Genomic DNA, 23,543 nt, shown 5'->3' with positions numbered 1-23,543 from the left:
GGCCTTCTGCACAGCCAGTCTGGGTCGTTAAAAATAATCCTGTCAGTCTTCTCGTCTCTTCCATGTGATTCCGGTTCACAGGTGAGGCCCTATATCCTGGGTTTAAAGTCTGTATGTGGCAAATATAAACATAACTCTTAAAACACAGTAGGGAGTATAATGTTGAAAATAATTACTTTCATTACTCATAGTGATGAACACATTTTCTGAAAGAAAACGTCAGTGGTGTTTTTTTTAAAACAATCTTTAGTGGTGGTTAAACTGAATAAATATCAATCTTTATTCTTAGAAATAAAATCTTCTCAAATTCTACATGTCAAATACATTTTTGAGAAGTAAAAAGATGTATCTACCTATACATATATACACAAAATGCTTGCATAAAAAGTATTGCTTCATTTCTCTAAGAGGAATTTTCCTCTATTTAATCTTTTTTTTCTTTCAAATCCAAATTAAAATTCACTCGAGTGCTCTTTTTACCTTTTGAAGGTAGGAAAGGAACCCTCTAGTATAGAAATACCTATTTTACACACATACAGCAAATATATAACTATTGTGGAAACATTTTGGTAAGTTGTCCAAAAGTTAAACATAGGAGTTATCATCTGACCCAGCAGTTCCCATTCCCAGGTATATAACCAAGCGAATTGACAATACACGTTCACACATAGGCTTGTACATGAATATTCATAGCAGCATTATTCATAGTAGCCCCAAAGCAAAAACAACCCAAATGTCCACCAACTGATGACTGGATAAGCAAAATGTGCTATATTCATGCAATGCATTTGGCCATAAAATGAAATGAAGAACTGACACACTCTACAACACGCATGAACCTTGAAACCACCATGCTAAGTGAAAGGAGTCACATACTCTATGATTCCATGTATGGGGAGTATGCAAAACACACAAATCCATAGAGACAGAAAATAGATTAGTAATTATCAGAGGTTGGCAAAGGGGAGAACTGGGAGGTACAGGATTTCTTCGGGGTGATGGAAATGTTCTGGAATTAGATAGTGGGAATGGTTGCACAACATTACGAGTATACTAAAAACTACTGAATTATCAACTTTAAGAGAGTCAAAGTGGTGATTTTTATTTTGTGAACTTCATCTCAATAAAATAGGAAAAACTATTTTGACTCAGAGACCTTTATACTTTGACACTTTTTGGCTCCAAGAATTGAAATTTCTTATCTTAAAAACTTTGGCTCCTCTGAACACCAGTACCTATGAGAATGGGGTAGAGAGAAGAAAACTAGGAGTGTTGAATATTAAAAGCTATTTTTAAATTTCTGGATAAAATCTGGATAAACTAACTTGATGCTGTATTTATGAGAGACTAGTTTTCTAAGTAAGTAGTAAAACTACATTCCGTGATACAGTCTCAAAATCAATAGAAACAGAATCACTTTGAGTGCCCAAATATTTTCCCATCTCTAAATCCATCATTTAAAATAAATACTTCTGCCCTGGTGGGTTTGGCTCAGTGGTTAGAGGGTCAGCCGGCTGACTAAAGGGTCCCAGGTTCGATTCTGGCCAAAGGCATGTACCTTGGTTGCAGGCTCGATCCCTGGCCTTGGTTGAGGCACTTGTGGGAGGCAACCAATCGATGTTTCTTTCTCTCTCTCTCTCCCTTCCACTCTCTCTGAAAAGCAATGGAAAAAAATATCCTAGAGTGAAGATTAAAAAATAAATACTTATTTTTTTATTTCATTCTAGAAGCCAGTCTCAATAAGATAAATTATTGTTTTAGAAGGAATACAAATTGGTTTGAGTCATTTAAAATGTACTTGATATGCCCGGCCGGGCGTGGCTCAGCGGTTGAGCATCGACCTAGGATCCAGGCAATCGGGGTTCGATTCCCAGTCAGGGCACATGCCCGGGTTGCGGGTTCGATCAATGCCTCTCACATCATTGATGTTTCTATCTCTCTCTCTCCCTCTTCTTTCCTCTCTCTGAAATCAATAAAGATATATTTTTTAAAAATAAAATGTACTTGATACCTTAAACAAGTAGGAAACACAGTCCCAAATTAAAGAAAACCAGAGATATTTGCATTTTGACCCCAAAATGATGCAATTATTCTGTACCCATAACTGTGATAAAAGGTGCACAAAGGGGGATTTTATTAAAATAGAGAGTTGCTATGGTCCCCTTTCAGAGTAAGAGTGTCTTATCATAGATTATGGTCCTGACACCTAGGAGTTTCTTAGTACATTTTAATTGAATTGCCAGGTGGCTGGATAGATGGACAGATGAACAGATGGGCCAATCTGCAGAAACCTAACTGGTCTCCCTTTAGTCAGTGGACTGTCCGATAGAAAAGGACACTGACTGAAAGTGAGCAGACACAGCTGTGTGGGGAGTGCCCAATGCACTCTCATCACCACGCCCTAAGGTATCGGATACGCTCCAAGACCATAGGGATTTCAGCTTTTTTTATTCACGGATTTATCCCCAGGGCCGTAAAAATGCCTGGAATGGAGTAAGTGCTCCATTTATTTTTGTTGGATGGGTGAAGTTATGGAAGATACTTTGGGACCTTCAGAATGTGACTCAAGTGTATGTAACAGGGAACTAAGGTGAGACTGATTCTGCATATACTGAGGGAGGGAGGCAGAGTGGGAAGGGTGGGGAGGAGCCCTGACAGCCTTGGGGGAGGCGGAGAGAAGCTGACACTTACTGATTGTATGTAAGGCTCTTTGCTAAGTGTTGCTCTCATCAAATCACTTAGTTTTTGCCACAGTTTAGTAAGAAAGGTATTATTTCCATGTACAGGGAAAACAAAGGCTGTCACACATCAGGGAGCTCGCCTGGAGGTCCCCAACAGAGGGAAGGTGAAGTTAAGTGCCCTGGGCCTTTCACATCCCCCTCGCTCACCAACCCAAGTGAGGTCCACCGTGATTTCCCAGTGTGTATTTACACCAGTGTTTTCCAACACGTATATTCAGTAAACAGCACTGTCTTCTTCCAGCTCCCTCTGGCCATTTTTTCCCTTTGCTCCTTATGAACATCCTGGATTCCAACTCCTCTGGGACTCCTTATGAGTCTCTGCCCAATGTTTTCCAAATGCTAGGTCTGGGAACAAGCTCTGAGCTCTTCCAATCACTATCTCTACCATGGGGAATGTGCTTTCTCTGCAATCCAACCTTGAAAAGAAGTGCACTCTGCTGGGGTTTTCACTGGAGGATGGGGGTGGGCAAAGGCCAAGATTGGGGGGCCAGATAAACAGGAGACTGAGCAGCAGAATCTTTTATTCACAGATGGTAGCGGAAGTATAACATCTTCTCTTTTCCCAAGTAACATTAAGTCTTTGAGTTCTTTTCATAATAATGTTTTTTGTTCTTTCAGAGAAATAACTTCCTGTTAACTCGGTTACTACATGTTCTTTTCTTTCAACCTTCTGACCCTGAACTATCTGAAGACTCTGTAAGGCTAAATTTTTCTAATGGTTTGAACACCTACTTGTATATACTTTTATCTTTCCAAAATAGAATTCCTAAAGGCTCAGATTTTGCAAAGAAATAAGCAAAGGGCATGAAAATTTAGAAAAAAATGCTCCCAGATAAAGAATGGCACACCCTGTCTACCTTGGAGGCAGACATCTTTCAAGATTTACACTTCCCTTGTTAAGAGGTTATCTGGTCCTGATGCTTGCTCAGTTGGTTGGAGTGCTGTCCCGTACACCAAAAAGGGTTGTGGGTTCAATTCCAAGTCAGGGCACATACCTAGGTTCAGGTTCAACGCCTGGATGGGGCAGGTATGGGAGGCAACTGGTCGACATTTCTCTCTCACTTCAATGTTTCTCTCTCTCTCAAAAAATCAATAAAAACATTTCCTTGGGTGAAGATAAAAATTTTCAAAAAAGAGAGAGCAATCATCTAACCTTCCCCCGACACGCAAGCTGGTTGCTTGGTTTTACTTTTTCTGAAATTCCTCCATCTTCCAGTTGACTCTATCTGCAGTCTTTCAAAGACTTCAGGTTAGTTTGAGCTTTTTAGCAAAAACAGTCAATCTCATCAATCTCATCAAACATCAGAAGGTTTTTAAAGTGGGTCATGAATCTGTGTGGTCCATGGACACTGGAATGTGGCTGGAGCTTCATATTCTCTAAGCAACAGGGACAAACTTGAGAACTACTCAAGTAAATTCTTGAGAATGACTCTGAGTTCCAACTTGACTAGAATGTTGCTGGATTACTGCCAAGACCACCCCCACCTCTCCTTCCCTCCTGGCTCAGTTTAACAGTTCGAGAGTGCTACAGAGTTCCCAAATGACCTTGGAGTTGAGTGTGCTAATCTAGGGCCAATCTTATTGGAAGAGTTAATCTACCACTCTTCCAATATTGGCTTTTCTTATCATTTTGTCAGCCCAATATCAACAGAGAATTTGACATCATAATAATGTTACCACATGGGAAAGACATGAAAGTGATAAATGCTCCAAAAATATACAACTAATTTTCAAAACCAGAGGGCCCTTTACCTCCAATTTAAGAATGATATTCTTGACTCAGAATGCTGCACGTCTCTTGCCAAAAACACTAATCTCCTAGGTTTCTCTTGGTCTGTGACTTTCCTCTCTGGGCAGGATTAGAGTGACTCTCTCTCAAGTCTTTGGACGTTTCAGACCTCTGGGAACTGCCTTTGGGGTGAGCTCTGGCAGTAATACCCTGTGATCCAACCAGACAAGGCCCATCCCCCACCGCAATGTGAGGTTAGCATTCGTCTTAGATGACTTCTCTCCTCTGTACAGACTGGCTGCCTTCCTCTCCTGGTGCCTTGTGCTCTCATGGTTAGGGATGGAGGCAGGGCTCTAGAGTTAGAAAGGTTTGTGTTAAGATCTTGATCACTTAGCGGTGTACCTTTGAACAAGTTCATAAGTCCTCCGGCTCTTGATTTCTCAGTATGTAAAATTAATACCCGAGAGACTTACATGAGTCTAATTCTCATGTAATTCTATTACCTAGCACCCTGCTTGCCCTGTGGGAACAGCTCAATAAATGTTTCTTTCCTTCCTTTCTAATTCATCATAGAGGCAAAAAGAGCTCCCAGTAAATTTGAGAAGGGGTAAAAAGTTGGGGAATGGGGCAAGCCTGGGCAGAGCTGAGGAAGGGACAAGACTTGATATGGAAAGAAAGGCAGGGGGATGCAAAGGAGGAATAAACTAGAACAGTCCTATTCAAACACCAGGAGAGAGAAACTAGCGAGAGGGATACATCTTCCATTAGTCCAGAAGAAGGCACGAGAAGAACAGTTCTAGTGAGAATCAGGATTAGCCTTAGCTGGCTCTGAGAGGACACTCGGACAAGGTTGGCACTTGGTTTAATCAACCAGAAAGCTGGCTCCTTCTGCTCCCCCTCTCTTTCCTTTTCTTCCCCACCACCATCCGAGTCACCATCACCATCCTCAGTCACCATCATCACCATCACCCTGCCATAGGGAATTATAATGAGCAGCCTTTTCAGGGGGTTCCCTATGTGCTAAACATTACCCTGAGGGCTTAAAATAGATCTACAGTCTTCAAAATAGCCCTGAAGTAAGCAATATAATTATTTTTTAAACATATATATCTTTATTAATTTCAGAGAAAAGAAGGGAGAGGGAGAGAGAGCGAAACATCAGTGATGAGAGAGTCATTGATCGGCTGCCTCCCGCACGCCCCCTGACTGGGGATCGAGCCCCCAACCCAGGCATATGCACGGAGCGGGAATCAAACCCTGATTGCCTGGATCCTAAATCGATTCTCAACTGCTGAGCCATGCCCAGCAAGGCTATAATTACTTTTTTAACAAATAGATTACATGGTTAGTAAGTGAAATTTCCAGGATTCAATCTCCAAAGCTGCTTTATTAACCACTACACTACACAGTTTCAACATTCATGGAAATTCATGAGTGACTTTCAAGGAAATCATGTCTGGAAGCACAACATTAGCCTTCAATATAGTAGTAGCAGGAAGAGTCAATCATAAATGCAATGGTACACTCTGATCCAAAGGCATTCTGTTTCCTGGGAATCCCAGAAAATCCGAGTTCTCATGGAAAGGCCTCTATGGTTGGAATTTCAAACTTAGAAACTCCTATAGGGCAGGTGGAGATCTTCAAGTCACCATTTCCAACTAGGATATAGGAAAGTCAAATAGTAAAGAAAATAGACACAACTCTCCTTAACACAATATTAGCAAATCAAACTCATACCTGTGTAAATTCAAAAGACTTTGGATAGCATAAGCTATTTTTTAAAAGAGCAACAAAGCCGGAGGACTTAAAACAACCGGATTCAAGACTTGCTCTAAAGTTTCAGTAGTAAGGACAATGTGGTATTGATGACAGAAGGGAAATGTGTATCAATGGGACACAAAGACCCAAACCCAGGCGATCAATTGATTTTCCACGAAGGTGGCAAAGAAATTTAATGAAGACAGAAAGTCTTTTCAACAAAAGGTGCACAAACAACTGCATATCTGCAGAGAAAAGAAACCTCACATCATACCTCCACATGAACTCAAAATGGCTCATTGACCTGAATGTAAAAATACTGTAAAAGAAGAAAACACAGAAGCAAGCTTTGCAACTTTAGCCTGGATGAAGGTTTCTCAGATTACAAGGAAAAGCAGAAACCTTAGAAAAGAAAAATTGGAAGGACTTTATCAAAATTAAAAACATTTGTTTTTCAAAAGACACCAATAAGGAAATCACAAACCACAGAATGGGAGAAATATTCATAATAAGTATATCTGACATGGATCTTGTATCCAGAATACATAAATAACTATTATAACGCAACAATAGGAAAAGAAACAGACAATTTTTTAAAATTTGAATAGACATTTCACAGAAGTTCTATAAATGATTAATTTCATGGAAAGGTGCTCAACATGACTAGTGGTCAGGGGAGTGAGAGCACACTGGCACAGCACAGTGTAGGCACTAGGATAGCTAAAATTTATTTATTTACTTATTTATTTATTTTTTAATATATCTTTATTGATTTCAGAGAGAAAAGGAGAGGGAAAGAGAGAGATAGAAACATCAATGATGAGAGAGTCATTGATCGAACCCGCAACCCGGGCATGTGCCCTGACTGGGAATCGAACCCCGATCGCCTGGATCCTAGGTCGACGCTTAACCGCTGAGCCACGCCCGGCCGGGCAGGATAGCTAAAATTTAAAAGACTGACAATACCAAAAGAATGGGCCGCAAATACATGGAGCAACTGGAACCAAAAAGCATGAGCAACACAAGAGATCTTCTAAAAGTTGATTTTGGGCCACTGTATTCTAGGAAATGTCAAAAATCGCTGTAAAGGCAAAGAAGAGCTCCCGCAAGCTTTGAAAGAACCAAGTGGCATGATGTACATCACGGGCATTACTAACTGTCACCACATATTGCCAGCTCTCTGTCCAGGCACGTGGTACATTTCACGTTCCCCGCCACTTTACAAAACGCAGTGTGGCCACATGCCCGCTTTGGCCAACGGAATGTGAGCAGAAGTAGGATGTGTCACACCCACGTGGAAGCCTTCAGAGCAGTCTCTGACTTGGCCACTCTCTTCCCCTCCCCTTCTGAGGTGACCGGAGAAGAACACGCTGAGTGGAAAATCCCAAGAGGCTCCCGAGAGCTGTGATAAGCAGAACCCCTCCACCTTCCCACCTCCCTGCACCCTGCGGTGAGTACTTATTGTAAATGGAGAAAAGGTGTCCTGTTACCGTAAGACTCTGAAATTTGGAGATTGTTTGTAACTGCCCCAAAGTAACCTAACCTTTCTTATACAACGTGCAGTTTTAGTGGCCCTCTGACAATAACACAGATGATGGGTGTCACAGGAGAGAGCTTGCAGCTCCTGAGAGTTTGCAGCCACAGGTATTTTCATGTCACCTTTCAGCGTTGCAGTCCTCACGCCTTTGAGATTGAAGGTATTTTAATAGACCCGTTATTAGAGCTAGCTATGTCGTTCAGTACTAATGATGCCCGTCTGTTGCTGTGTCACGGCTGCGATGCTTTGATCGTGTTCCAATAAAGCCGATTCGGACTTAACTGTATTTATGTATTTAGTAGCATTATTCTGAGCCGGGTCTAAGTGCATCACCGGAGCCAGTGTGGCCAGTGGCACAGAAGAGCAGCAGCCCTGCTTTGGAGCATGTGCCCTGAGCAGCCAGGTAACCGCAGGGTCGCCTCCCAGGCCGCCTGCACCAAGCGCATTCTCCGGAGGGACGAAGTTGGCTCTCGGCGTCCCTCGCATTTCCGCAGATAAGGTTTAGCCTGAAAACCCAGTTCCACCCGGCGGAGAATGGGATGGGCGTCTCTTTCGCCTCGGCTGCCTTTTGCTCTTGGCACTTGGCAGTGCCCCGACTGCCAGGCTGGTGGTAACCTGAGCCTCCAAATTAATCAAAACACACAGCGCCCGGTTCAAACCCAGGCAGACAAGCCCGGGAGCCAGACGCTTTCTCCTCTGGTCACCCCCAGGCCCCAGGTCCCCAGCCCCGCCCGCCGCCCCGCGCGCCCCACCTGGGGTGCCAGGCTGCCTCCGCTGCCCCCCGCAGGTGCCCGGGCCCCAGGGCGGCGGTCGCCCAGCCTGGGTCCCGGGGGCCTTACCTCTGGGGGCCGCCCCGGGCGCCGGGGGCCGCGTCATCTCCAGCGGGCGCTGCGCGCACCCCGGCCCCGCGCGCCCCGACCCAGGCGCGACTGGGCTGGCGCTTCAGGCGGCGGCGGTGGGAGACGGGAAGCGGGAGATGGCACCGCCGGGAGCCGGAGCCAGCAGGGCCTCCCGAGTGCCGACTCCCCGCGCGCCTCCCACTTAATCTGGGCACGGCCGCTGGCCACTCCCTCCGCTGCCCGGCCGCCGCCCATCGCGCGCCCCCACGCTCCCCGCTCCGACCCGCACCCCCGCTCCGCCGGGCGCCCGGACCTCGGGAGCATCGCCTCTTCGCCCCGGGCCCTGCGTGCTCGCCCCCTGCCCCGCAGGCGCGGCCGTGCCTCGCTCCCGGGCACGACGCCCAGGTCGGAGGGACAGTGCCTGGTGAGTCGAGGGGCGGGGGGGACGAGGGCGGGACCTGCGCCACTTCTTCCCTCCCTTGGAGCCGCAGTCAAAAGCCGGGGTGGGGAGGGACGGGCAGCGCGCTGAGCCCGGGCGCCTGGCGAGGGCAGCCTCGCGGCCCGACTCCCCTCCCCGAGCCGCGCCAGGCGCGCGGGGGCCCGAGAGCCCGCGGGGCCGGGACGCGCGGGGACGCGGGGCGGGCCGCACCATGCGCGCGGGGGCCGCGCCGAGGCCGCCGCAGGTGCTGCCGCTGCTGCTGCTGCTGCTGGTGGCCGCGCCCGTCGCGGGCAAGGTGAGTGCGCACCTGGAGCCCTCCTGCCCTCCGCGGGCGTCGGCCTGGGCACCGTGCCCGGCGGCGGGCGGCGGCGCGCTCCGCGGAGGTCCCGGGCCGGCAGCGCGGGGGCGCGGGGACAGGTGCGCGGGGCGGGGACACGCGCCAGGGGTGAGTCCCCACAGGACCGGGGTCGGGACCGCGGTGGACCCCGGGTGGACCCCAGAGGCCGCGCGTCGGGCGGAGAGCGCGGGCTGAGGCTGGCCTGGACACCCGCCCGAGCCGGCCGCCCTCACCCTGCTGAACTCTGACCTCTCCAGGCCTCCGCCTCCTCCCGGGAAAGCCACCACCCAGAGTGAGCAGCACCCTAGAAACAGAGCTCACGTTGGCATCAGCGAAGCCGCCTGTCTCTTCCTTTAAATCCAACCCACACTCCTTGCTCTTTGCAGTGAAAGATAAACCGGGCGTCCTCAAGGTGGTGATGACGCCTAGAGCCGAGTTCCTTGATTTTAACTTATGAAAATGAAGTTCGACTTTGCAGATTCTTTCTGTGACTTCTACACTTAAAAATTTAATTTGGAAAAAACTAATAATTGGGGGTGATAACACAGTTAAGTTTCATTTCCAAGGAGGAGCCAGGTGTTTTGTGAGTTTCATAACTGAGACTGTGATGGGAAATTCAGAGTCACAGGCATGTATGTTCCGTGAAAAGATTTTCGGAATCCTTGGCCACATGTCATCCACGTATTTTCCATGCGAATTAAAATTTAAATTAAGACATGACAGATGAAGCTAACAGACCCTTTGATCACCCCCCTACCTCTCCTCTCCTCTGTCTAAACAAGGTGCCCACTCTCACCACCTTTTTCTTTCCAGACATTTTCTACGCATGTGCATGCACATATGTCGGCCACAAACAATATGTTTCTGTTTGTTTTTTAACATAAGTGATATGATTGATTTTATATGTATATATATTTTATATATTATATATAAATACCCTTTTGCAACCTGCAAATCTGTCCATGTCAGCATTTAAGACAGACCTGTCTCTCTTTTTTGCCCCCTTGCATGGTTTTCCACATGTGAAAATGCCAAAGTTATTGGGCCTTTCTCCTATTGACTTACACTTAGGCTCTTTAGTGTTTTACATTCTAAAGGGTTTTGTAATCCATGTAATCTCTTCACGGAGCTGGTTCTAACCAAAGACTAGGCATGTGCCACCCAGGTAGCTCAGTGCTTCTGGGGATAATGGATGAAACTCATCCAAGTCAGTGTATGTTGTCAACCAGCTTTAGCCGAGGAGTAAATAAACCCTACAAGCTAAACACCTGAAGGAGCTATCTGCTGGGGGAAGGCTTGGGGAAGAGCTCCAGCGCTCTTCTTTCTAGACTCCAAAAAAAGGAGGGGAGGCTCGAGAGGGGTGGAGAGAGAGAGAATGAATTAGATGCATATAAGCATCGGCCAGAATGGGTGATTCTCTGTGGTTGTGTGACCTCTAATTATACCAGTTTTCACTTATATTGCCATCTTCCCATATTATTTTTTTACATGTAAAATTTTCTGTCTTGCCTTTGGCCAGATCTTGGCGACTTCTGGCTTGTATTATAATTAATCTGCTTGTATTTTATCATCACTTGAAGTCAGTCTTCGTTAAAACTTATAAGTTATCATTTCCAGTGCACTTGCTGAATTACAGACAATGTCATTAGAAATGGGTCTTCATCATACAGAAAAAAGGAATCACAAGGTAACTGACACCTGGTCAACCAGGTGGCAGCATGGCTCCCTCCACAGGGTAACTCTCACATCAACCAAGGCACTTGACCTCACTGAGCCTCAGTTTTATCATCTGTAAAATTAGGGAGTTGAAACCCCTAGTGGGGCCAGCAGGTGAGATCATGAGTGAGGCCATGGGGTATTGACCAGTTCTTGGCATTCTAGAATTCTGGCTCAGGAACACCAGAATCCCCGCTTTTTCAGGAGAGAAGCTAGGATCTCAGTTTCCATTAGAAATCTCTCAAATTCTAGATGTTAGCAGATAAGTCAAAACCTAACAAAACACATTGTTTTTTTGTAAAGGACGAAAGAATGCAGGGCCCAGCTTTATAAGTGAGAGAGCTAACCTTAGCTTTTGGACCATGACAGTTATCAAGTTTGTGCTGCACTAGTTAACGACATATTTTGCTCCAAGATGCTGCAATTTTACTTTAGCATTTCTCCAAACGGGGCGATGGTAGTGGTGTTGACCCCACATGCCCAGCCAAGACAGGGTGGACCGGTTCACCCCCACAGTTTGATCTGAAACACTCTGAGGGAGATCCCTTTCTGCAGGCATCCAGCCCCAGGCCTGTGGTTCAGCACATCCCTAGGTTCATAGCTGTTCCCACACCCAGCTGCTCAGCAACTTGAAAGCCGGAGGCACTTTGCTGCAGCCACAGATAGTGGGCCTGGGAGGGGAGCTAGAGAGCACTCTTCTGATACCCAGAGAGGGTGAGGTCCATGTTTTGAAATAACAACGTTTATCCTTCCTCTTTTGGCCCTAAAATTCCAGAGTGGGCAGAAATATGGGAAGCAAATACCAGGAGCTGAATAACAGTGGCAGTTAGGGAGGATGCTTTTCAATGATTTTGTTTATAAATTTAAAAATGTAACATGAATTAGGAAACATATCAAATCAACAAGAAATGATGTAGCAGACACCAATGTATCTGTCCCGGAGAGTAAGCAAGTATGAGGAAGCTTTGACCTGGCTGCTCTCACGTTTCTCCCTTTAGGAAAAACAATGTAGATATAGAGAAAGTCACACAGCCTTGGCTCGCCTCCCACCCCGCGAGGTTTGCGCATAGCCGACCCTTGAACACCACGGGTTTGAATTGTGAGTCCACTAATTTTTTTTTAATAAATGTGATGGTGGCCCTTCCTATCCCAGGGTTTCACATCCTTGGGTTTCCTATCAGTGGATTCAACCAACCTCGGATCAAAAAGAGTATTTCCTCATTTCTAACCACATATCAAAAGCCCTGTTTTCTAGCAGACGGTGGTTGACTCCACCAGTGCAAAGAGCCAAATGTAGAGTCCAAAGTTACCCCAGGATTTTTGATTATGCAGGGGTGCAAGGGAGGGCGCCCTTACTCCCCACCCATATTATTCAATAGTCAACTATGTATCATTCCCAGTGCATGGCTTTTTATTTATACGCTGTGTATGCCTGTTAGACTGCATTAAAAAAAAGAAAAAGTACTGTTTTGTGGCCTTTCAAATGTAAAAAATGGTTTCACATTATACATACTTATTGGAGCTTGCATAAAATTCAGTATTATGTTTTTGAAGGGTCCCTTTTATCCATGTTGACAAACATAGAAGTGACTTATTTCTATACATATGCGTGTATAGCTGTTGCATAGTATCCAGACTTGACCACAGCATAGTAATCATTCAGTAAATGCTAACAATGATTGTTTTAATTTCATTAGATTTTAATAGCAATGACTATTCTTATTACTAGAAGTTCTTTTGGGAGTTTAAATTTATCTGTTTTTTTAAAAAATATATGTTTTTTTTTTTAATTTCAGAGAGATGGAGAGGGAGAGGGAGAGAAACATCAATGATGAGAGAGAATCATCCATTGATCAGCTGCCTCCTGCACACCCCCTACTGGGGATTGAGCCTAAAATGCAGGCTTGTGCCCTTTTACCTCCTGGTTCATAGATCTATGCTCAGCCACTGAGCCACACCAGCCAGGCTGGCTTTGTTTGTTTTTTGCCTGTTTTTGTAGGATTTTCTTTTTTCAAATTTTTTATGCTTTTAATCATTTTACACATACTTATTTTATATTATCTTTCTGATACTTTTCCTATGATCTCAAGGTCTGGGAGTCTGTCTTGTTTCTTCCGTCTATTAATGATCACCCATGGGAGACGATGTGAAGTCGAGATTCCTTTTCCTTCATCCCTCAGTGCCCGCCCCCTCATCCATTTGGCCTCATTGCCCACAGACTGGAGCTGTCCTACCCTGGGAGAAAAAAAGAGCAAAGTAGTTCTGTGGCTTCCAGGGAATTTTCGCCGGTTAGGATGGACGTATTAGTAATGGTGTAGGGGAAAGAGGGACCAAACACGTTTCCTTTCATGTTCTCAGGGTCACCCTCTTCCCTCTCCTCCCACTGCCCACTTCCATCAAACATACTGAACTTCTATGTGATGATGTGGGGATCATGGCCAACACCAGTACAGCCACCAGCCTTCTCTCTCTAACCAGACTAAGGGGCTTCCTCCTTAGGTGTTTCTCTGGGTTTACAGTAGCTGGTTTGTTTTCAGACATGATCATGGGAAAAACTGTGAATTAAATGAAATTTGTCTTTTTATTTCACCAGGGGACAGTAATACTACCTGGTGTTCACTATAAGGAAGGTTGACTTTGTTAAATATTGCAATTGATTAAAACCCTCAAACCTGCCAGTGTATTGTTCCAGCAGAAGAGCTGTCTGGTTTGCAAATGCCCTGTGGTCCTTCATCCGTGTGGATTTGACCAGATTCATGCTGTGGCCGTCAGCCAAAATGCATCCATCCACCACAGACCAAAAGATTTTCTAAGATCAGTAGAAACACACGGCTGCTCAGAGCATTTTTGTTCTACAAAGTTTACATCTGGCCTCACCCTAAACATTTTAATCATAATAGGCTTTCACTGTAGGTCATTTATTTCACCTCTGTTTTCTGTTTGAGAAAATAAGGAGACCGGGATTCTATCAACTTCTTAACAGAATACTCATTGTCCATGTCAGCCCTACCATCCTGGCCTAGAACAGCTACCTAATATGTCTGAGTTGTCATCTCTAAAAATCTGATAAGAAAGCTTCTTACTCCAAACTCTGCGTTAATCTCACTAGATAAAAACGCTGGTTCTTGTCTTTTGAAGCACCCATATCAGTCTTTCCATTCCTCCTGGATTTCCTCATGTAACTGCCAGTTAAGGCCCCTGGCTTCAGATACATTTTCTAGCCAAGACTGAGTTAAACAATATTGGCTCTGTAATTTTCCACTTTACATGGTTTCAAAATTCATATAAATAAACATAATCTGAGCCGTAACTATGAACCACATATGTAATTTTAAATTTTCCAGTAGTCACATTAAAAAATAAAAATAAATGGGTGAAATTAACTTTAATATATTTTATCAAAATGCATCCATAATTCTATCATTTCAACATGTAATCACTACTAAAATCATTAGTAGATATCTTATAATCTTTTTTCACATTGTTTTCAAAATCTAGTGTGTACTTTGCACTTCTAGAACTAGCCACATTTCAAGTGTCTACAGCCACATGTGGCCACCATCGTGGACAGTGCAGAGCTATGTAAATGACACCCAGATAAGAGAGGGGATGCAGTATCCAACGTCAGATCTCTGGATACAACACATATTGTTTGATATTTGCATAATAAATAAACACGTGTCAAAATGACAGCTTTAATTAAAGACAATAAATCAGCGTGGGTTGTGCCTAAATATCTGCAACTTTTTCTCCAAAAAACTAAGGTGGTTGGCCTTGGTTGCAATGCTGAAAGCTATGAAAATTGCCATCTGAATAATTTCAATTACATTGCCCCATTATGAAAATCTGAGGAAGTTATGTATATGAAGAATTGAAGAAACATCACCAAAACAGCAAATTCTTGGAAAAAATGAATGGAGCTAAGGAGAGCTCTATTAAAAACCGACATGCCACCCCTCACCTTACCTCTTCAACTATAAGCTAGTATCACTGGAGTTCAGCCAGGTGACAGATTCAGTGTTACCTTAAGCCAATTACCTCCCAAAAGATGCCTGTTTTTGTTGTCTGAAAACGGTGATATGTGTCTATTGCGGAAAAAGTACTCAGTACAATGCCTGGTACAAAGTAAGCTCCCAGTTTTTATATTCTAGCTACAATTATTTGATTTTTACTATGAAAAGCAGGAAGGAGAGACTAGGACGGAGACTCGGGCAGTGGCCAGGCGCTGGGGGTTCATGAAAACCCAGACCGTGTGCGTCCCTGGCCGTGGTGGGGGGGGGCGTCTAGGGGAGCGGGGCGGAGAGACAGCCCAGCAAAGCCTGCTGCGACAGAGTGGGACGTGGTGATGGAGAGAGGCCTGACCTTGGCTGGAGGTGGCTGGGGAACACGTTCTAAGTAACCGGCTCGCAGGCGGAGGCCTCACGTGGAGGCAGCCTTGGGAAGGGTGAGGAATGCGGCCGGGCCAGGGCCCCTCCGAGGTGGACAGAGGCCACACACTGCCCATTTTATGGCTCCTGGGTTCTCAAAGACTAAAACTAAGGCTAACGGAAGCCTGTTTGTAAAAAGAAAGAGAAAAGGCTGAGTTAATTTACTCACCACGAAGGGAATGGCCATGCCAGGTACTTTGCTGGAGGCGGGGTGGGGGGGACGCAGGCAGGCAGGGTGCCCGAGGCAGGGGCAGGGGGCTGTGCTCCCCGAGGATGGGGAATTGCTCCCTGGATACTGTGGAGTGAGGCCGCAAGACTGCAGGTGGCCGGTCGCCCCATAATCTTAATGTTTGCGCTGGACAAATTAATATTGTAACATAAAGAGACAGCATGGTGTACATACGCTCTTCACGAGACATGAGTAATGGGTGAGCAATGAATTCACACCGAGACTTGGTGACGGGCCCGCGTCTCGAGTGGTGCGGTGAAGGCTGCTGCTTTCATTCCTGTCGACACTCTGTCATTCTCTCCTCAGCCTCATTGAGACGGGTCTGAATCTGCTGAACGTGGCTGTGAGGCCCGGGGCAGGAAGCTGACGCTGGGCCTGGAGGGCCCTTGTCCCAGCCCAATAGGCCTGGGCCTGAGAGGCCTCTAAGCCAGGGAGGGGTGAGACCCAGTTAAGGACTTTCTGGAAGGAGGTGAAGAACCCCTCACTCAAAGAACCAGCAACACCAGCTCCACCCCCAGCCAGCCCGTGCTGGTCATCAAGGCCCTCCCCAGTGGGAATTGGCATTTTAACCAGCTCCATGGGCCTTTGTGGGCACTCTTGTCTGAGAACTGTACCGACCTCCATAAGCAGTCTGGAGGGTCCTTCAGTAGGATGGCGATGGAGTGTTTCAGGACTGAGACATGACTCCCGCTTTAAAGATTTGTCTTCTCCTTGGGAACTCAACCCACGTAAAGGACAAGTGACAAAGCAGGGGACAAGTCCTGTTGGTTTCTCTTTGGCTATGGCTTGCAAGTCAGAAACAGGATGGGTGGGGAACCAGTCTAGATCAACATAGCAGTTGCTCAACCTGTCCGTTAATTGAGTCAGTGCACTTAATTTGATAATTCTTCATGTACACACAGGGGTTAGAAATCCAGTTCATGGTCCGATATATATGTACACACCTAACGCTAAGATATGTGTCCTATAAATACATATACATAATTTAAAAAGCATTTGATATTCTCAACATTTTAGTGTTAATTATTGCGATGACTTAATGGTTTTAAAAAGTGTAATTCTTGGATCTATTTTTTTTAATTTATCTTTATTGTTGAAAGTATTACAGATGTCCCATTTTTCCCCTCCACCTCCTTCCATCCCCTCCCCAGGCCTTCACCCCGTTATCGACTCTGTCCATGGGTTATGCATGTATGCATATAACTTCTTTGGTTAACCTCTTCCCACCCTCCACCCCCCTTCCCTCTGAAATATGATCGTCTGTTGCATGAGTCAATACCTCTGGATCTACTTAGTTCGTCAGATTGTTTTGTTCATTAGCTTCTTCTTAAAGAAGACCCTTCAACATTTCCTGTAGTGCTGGTCTGGTGGTGATGAACTCCTTTAGCTTTTTCTTATCTGTGAAGCTCTTTATCTGACCTTCAGTTCTAAATGATAGCTTTGCTGGGTAGAGCAATCTTGGTTGTAGTTCCATGTTTTTTATCACTTTGAATATTTCTTGCCACTCCCCTCTGGCCTGCAAGGTTTCTGTTGAGAAATCAGCTGACAGTCGTATGGGTGCTCCCTTGTAGGTAACTAATTGCTTTTCTCTTGCTGCTTTTAAGATTCTCTCTCTGTCTTTAACCTTTGGCATTTTAATTCTGATGTGTCTTGCTGTGGGCCTCTTTGGGTTCCTCTTGTTTGGGACCCTCTGTGCTTCCTGGACTTGTAAGTCTATTTCTTTCCCTAGGTAGGGGAAGTTTTCTGTCATTATTTTTTCAAATAGGTTTTCAATTTCTTGCTCTCTTTCCTTCCCTTCTGGCACTCCAATAATACAAATGTTGGCCTCTTGAAGTTGTCCCAGAGGCTCCTTATACTATCTTCATATTTCTGGATTCCTTTTTCTTTTTGCTCTTCTGGTTGGGTGTTTTTTGTTTCCTCACGTTCCAAAATGCTGATTTGATTCTCAGCGTCCTCTACTCTACTGTTGATTCCCTGTAAATTATTCTTCATTTCAGTTCCTGTAGCCTTCATTTCAAATTGGTACTTTATTATGTCATCGATTTTCTCAATTATTTTCATCATACTCTTACTAATATCCTTGAGCATCCTTATAAACAAAATTCTGAACTCTGTATCTGTTAGCTTGCTTAGTTCTATTTCATTTAGTTCCTCTTCTAGGGATTTCTTCTGTTCTTTCCTTTGTGACATGTTTCTTTGCCTCCACTCTTTGGCTGCTTCCAGGTGTTTGTTTCTATGTATTGGGTAGAGCTGCTATGTCTCCTGGCATTTGTAGAGTGGCTTTGTGTAGTAGGTGTCCGGTAGGGTCCAGTGGCTCAGTCTCCCCAGTCACCTGAGCTGGGCCTTCTAGGTGCCCCCCTGTGTGGGCTGTGTGCACTGTCCTGTTGTAGTTGAGCCTTGGTTGCTGTTGGCGTCACTGGGAGGAATTGACCCCCAGGCCAATCGGCTGTAGGACCAGCTGCAACTACAGCCAAAGAGCTGCTGTGCTGGAGACACCTCTATGGAGCAGGATTTACTTCAATGGGGCTTTGGTGCTCACCAAGTGCGCCCCTTGAGTGTGTCACTCGTGGGTGTGGCAGGGTTGTAATCCAGCATGGTTGAGTCTGACCACCAGGTGCACTGTCTCTGGGGCCTCCCGGGAGGTGCAAAGTCAGCCTCTGCCAGTGCCTTGCCCAGGGCCACCCAGCATGAGCTGCACAGCAAACCGTAGCTGGCTGCTACTTGTGCTGGGCTTGGTGGTGCCCAGAAGAGGCCAAGCTATGAGCCAGTGCAGCTGCCGCCAGTGCCAGGCCTGGGGCTGCTTATCAAGCCGTATGGGGCAGCTGCTGCTTGTTGGAGAGATTTTAGGAAAGTCCTAAGCATGAGGCTGGAGAGGTCACTTGCACAGAAAAGCCCCTGGAAATGGCCCGTATGAGCCTGCAGGTGGGGGGGGCGGGGCCTCTGGGAATCACGGGGCGGGGCCAAAGGTGCGAGTCAGGTGCTGGCAACTCAAATATGGCGCCTGCCTGCGGGCTGTGTGCGAGGAGGGTTCGGCCAAAGAGCAACGGCCTCCACCAGCCCCTCTGCCCGGGAGGAAGCCGCCCCTCGGCCTCTCGCCCCGACTTCAGGCAGGTTAGTTCCTCCCCGAGTGTCCCGGGTCCCTTCAGGCTGCTCCCGGCGCTGGGCTCAGAGGGAGCGTCCGAGTGAGTCCGTGCCGGGCCCTTTAAGGGGAGCTGCTGGGGCTCCCGCAGCCTCCGCGACCTTCAGGGACAGTCCCCGCTGGTTTCACAGCCCGAAGCTGTGGGGATGTCTCTTCCCGGCCCTGAGCCCTGGGCTGGGGGCTGCTGTGGGGCTGGGACCCCTCCCTCCTCTGGGAAACCCCCACCGCCGAGATTCCCTCCCGGGTTTACCCCGAGGCACCGGGTGTGGGCCCGCGGCCTTGTCTCAGATCCAGCCCCGACCCCCTCACGTCTCCGCCCCTCCTCCCGCTCTCGGTGCGTCTCCAGCTCCCTGGCTGCGGGGCTTCTGTGCAGCCGGATCCCAGGGGGCTCTGAGTGACGGCGGTTCTGTGTCTTAGTTGTGATGTTGATGTGGCTGGGGGAGGCGGCGGGTGCAGCTGTTACCTGCGCAGCCATCCTGTTTCCTCTCCCCTGAACTCCTTGGATTTAAAACATAACCATATCACATCTTTTAATTTTCTGACAGTAGTTTTGGGGTAAGTTAGGAATTTTCCGTCTTTAATCTTTAAGATCAGTGTTTGTTCATTAGATTGTCTCTCCAGATCGGTCTCAGAGCAGTGATCCCAGTGTTTAAAAATGAGTTCAAGTGTATTTAGAAACCGTGGGAGATTTGTCATCATGTAGACAAAACAGTCAGGTCACTGGATTTTTCCCCCCACTGGGATATTTTGTTGTTACATGAACTTCTCAAGGAAAAAGTTCTCCAAGTGGAAAGTTGAGAAAGCCTCAGTATTTTCCCTTTGAATCAAATGACAAAGCAGGTCTGGAAAGACCCAAGGCAACAAGGCTGATTTCCAATTTTAGTTTGACCACATGATAGGATGGGTTTATGCTGTTTATTTATGTGTGATATTGGGAAAGCTGAGGAGTTTGCATGCTGGCTTTTAAACAAGTTTTATGTGTTGTGCAAAGTTTAGAAAATGTCTGAAAGTACAAAAAGAAATATAAAAATTAAAACTGTCTATAATCATGACACTCATAGATGTTTACTGGTAATATTTTGGTGTATCCCCTTCGAGACTTTTTTTTTTAATCCTACTTGTTTTCACCTGATAAAAGACTGGTGAAATCTTTGAGTTATTAACTATGTCAGATAACTATGTAGACATTTCTAAATGTCTACCGAGTATACTTCATGGTAGGTTTGTAACATAACTGATTTAATGCCCTTCTATTGAATATTATGGTTATTTTCAGTTATTCAGAATTGAGGCTACCATGGGACTATTTGAAGATAAACATTCACAAAATCATATTTTAAATAATTTTATATGTAGATGATTTATCAACTATCTGATTTTGTGCATTCCTGATACAATGACAAGGTCATAGCATTCTTGACTTATAGACGAGGGTCTGACCCAAGGGTATTTATCAGGTTAGTGTAAGAATGGGGTTTGGAATAGGGAGTTCTGGTTATTAGGGTTCTTTCCTACCAAAAACTCCCCAGATAATCTAAAAGGAGTGTCAGATGCCACTTTATTCATCATTAAACTAACTTAGCAGAATTTGAGATAAGATTGATTTTAAAAATGCTTTGGTTATCGAGAAAGAATGATTCTAGACACCATTTTCCTTTTACAATCAACACATTGATGAAATGCTTTGATTTACTGAAGTAGTATTTGTTTCTGCAATCTAGAAAAAGTGTAACCTATTTCCATGGTGCTTCTCCTCCTGCTCCCCTTGACGCTGGGTGTCATGCTTGCCCATCCTTGTGGGTCCAGCTCTTGGCATCACACTGTTACTACTGGTCCTCAGTGAATGTTTGTGGAACTGGACCAACATTTTATTGGTCCAATAAACTAAAATTCAATGAAGAATGAATAGATTCTTGAATCTTTTGGCATAAGACTAAAAAGAAGACATTATTTTTCAGATGAAATATCGAAGGCTTTATTTATTAATTCAGCCAGCTGCTGGGACAAAGGTAGATAAAACCAGCATGGTCCCTCTTGCCATCACAGAGTATGCCACCCACTGGGGGTTCAGATGAGTACACAGACAATACCAATGAAATTACACATGCTAGGACCGGGTAAAAGTGGAAAAGCAACACTGAAGTGGAATTGAGAAGAAAGAACAAAGCTCAGTAGGAACGATGAACATGCAGGCTTCAGACGAAGCAAATGTGTAAGGGTAATGGAGTCGGAAAGTAGTAAGATTTCAGGAGCTTAAAAACACAGTTTATCTTTAAAGGACTTAAAAATGTTGGGATGGGTGCGGAAAGCAGCTTGCAGAGCTGCTGATGGCGCTTTTACCTTCTTCCAGCCTCTGCCCGGCTGGAGCCCGGGTCCGCTTTGCATAGCCGGGCTGGATTCTCATTTTGCAGATTCCACGAGCCCTTCCACAGAGTGCTGAAAACTAAGAGCGGTACAGTGTGTGAAATCGCGTAAGATGCGGCCCCCGCCGATGAGAAGGCAGCCTGTGTGCCTGCACAGACACCCGGGCTAGCTGCTGTGGACTAGCGGGGAGGGGGACTGAGAGGGGACGGTCCCACGCCGCGTGGGCCGGGGCTGTGCCCTCGAAGCTCGTCAGAGACCGTACTCACTGGGACCCGCTCAGACCTTGCAGAGATGGAGCATTCAGACCTCATGTGACCTGAACAAGCAGCATCCTCACTCCCCAGGAGGGCGGGCGGGCGAGGACACCGGAGGCACCCTGCCAGCCAGCAGACGCAGCGCATGGCATTAGCAAGGCGCCTCATCCTGTGCAGGAAAAAAAGACGGTGTTGTGACAGTTGGGGGCAGGTCGCTTGAATCCCAAGACTCTCTATTTCCTCTGTCATAAGATGTGGTTGATAAAAACTACCCCTCTTATCTCCAGAAACAATGCAACTGAACACGCTTTGCACACAGGAGAGCGTCCTACACATGCCAAGTCGTACTGAGACAAGGATGAGTTTCACTAACGGGAAAGCAATAGCCTGGATGTGTTTCTCATACTCACTTAACTCGCCTGTTATTTTGTGACCTAGTATCAACTTCCTGGAATGTATTAAGGAGTATTTTTATTTTCAAAAATATTATTCAGTGCATTCTTTGCTGCTGGTATTTTCTAATAACATTATTTAGAAACATCAGCAGAAATGCCATCCTCCCTCAACACTGTCCCCATTAAAAAGATGAACCGTGTTATTTACCTTGCTCCATCCCATGTGAATAATGATGCTACGACTCACCCAATGATTTCATCACTTTTATGGTTCCTTTCCAAACACTTCAACGAAAATAACTGTTAATTACAGAGATAATCCTGGGTAACATTTAATGATAATAAATTATTTCTTTTTTTATCTTAGAAATATAGACTTTTGGGCAGGTACTTAGAAGAGAAGCCATGTAACCAGCTTTGGCACACAGCCCTCCTTAAATTCCATTAATATGCAATCAGCAGCCACAGGGTAGAGAGTGTAAATTCATTTGGTGCCCATTCACTGAGCCCCTGGAGTGCAGCACACCGGGCTGAGGAGACTCTTGGAATAGCCTTTAAACAGAGGCTGGGCTTGGGAAGTTTCAAGATGAAGTGTCTGGGTCTAATTATCAGATTGAGCAAAAATATTTTTTCTATGTTGATTATTTTTCTAGCAATAAAAGTAATATATGCCCATTTGTGAACACTGGAAACCTATAGATAAGTATTTTGAAAAGTACTACTAATGTAAGAACCTAGAATAGGCAATGTTAATATGTTGTTATATTTGTATAAAAATGAGATCACATGGAATTTTGTATCCTTTTTATCACATAAAATTAAACACCTTTTAAAAACAAATGCATACTGTTTCATCATGTTTATATACCATCTTTAGGTTTATTTAACCTAAAATTTTGATATTATTAACAAAGCTACAATGAATTCTTGCCCACATATCTTTTTGTAAGACTCCCATAGTAATAGTATTATTAATTAGATCAACTGGTATAATTTTTTTATACAACAAGTTCTACTTAGATACAGTTTTAATACTGATTAGCAAAAAGAAAACAAAATTATGCCACATTCTATCATGTAAATATAACTAGAGTTAATATTTTTATATACTATCTTCTTTTTAAAAAAATTTTGATTCAAAATATGATTTGGTGTAAGTATGATTTGAGCCAGGGACCTAAATTTTTTAAATGTCTTCAAACTAGCCAATTTCCCCAACATTATTTCTATAATAACCTACCATTCCCCCGTTGACTTCTGGTGATCTCAGCTCTGCCCAAAAGTGAACCAAAAGAATTTATTTATCTGTTTATTTATTTATTTATTTATTTATAAATATATCTTTATTAATTTCAGAGAGAGGAAGGGAGAGGGAGAGAGAGGGCCAGAAAGATCAATGATGAGAGAGTCATTGATCGGCTGCCTCCTGCACGACTCTCAACTGCAGATCGAACCCCCAACCAGGGCATGTGACCTGACCAGGAATTGAACTGTGATCTCCTGGATCCTAGGTCAATGCTCAACCACTGAGTCATACCCAGCTGAGCCCAAAAGAGTATCTTAAATCGAACCAGAATTTTCTGAGAACGCAGAGCTGATGGTGAGATGCACAGCTAATGGCTTCAAATAAGTATTGGAT

General features: G+C 45.1%; 1 protein-coding gene across 1 annotated transcript in view; it reads left to right on the top strand.

Annotated features, from left to right (window-relative positions):
• The first annotated feature begins 9,254 nt into the window (after positions 1 to 9,254).
• Positions 9,255 to 23,543, top strand: part of COL4A3 (collagen type IV alpha 3 chain) — a 104,727-nt gene continuing 90,438 nt past the window's right edge. Inside the window, exon 1 of the mRNA XM_087819969.1 lies at positions 9,255 to 9,338. Within this exon, the coding sequence (XP_087676095.1) occupies positions 9,255 to 9,338 (84 nt within the window). The remainder of the gene's footprint in view (positions 9,339 to 23,543) is intronic.

This window comes from Miniopterus natalensis, chromosome 8 (assembly GCF_054644295.1).
Source record: "Miniopterus natalensis isolate mMinNat1 chromosome 8, mMinNat1.hap1, whole genome shotgun sequence".
NCBI lineage: Eukaryota > Metazoa > Chordata > Mammalia > Chiroptera > Miniopteridae > Miniopterus > Miniopterus natalensis.
Note: the sequence above shows the minus strand (reverse complement) of the source record. Positions and strands in the feature narration are given on the sequence as shown.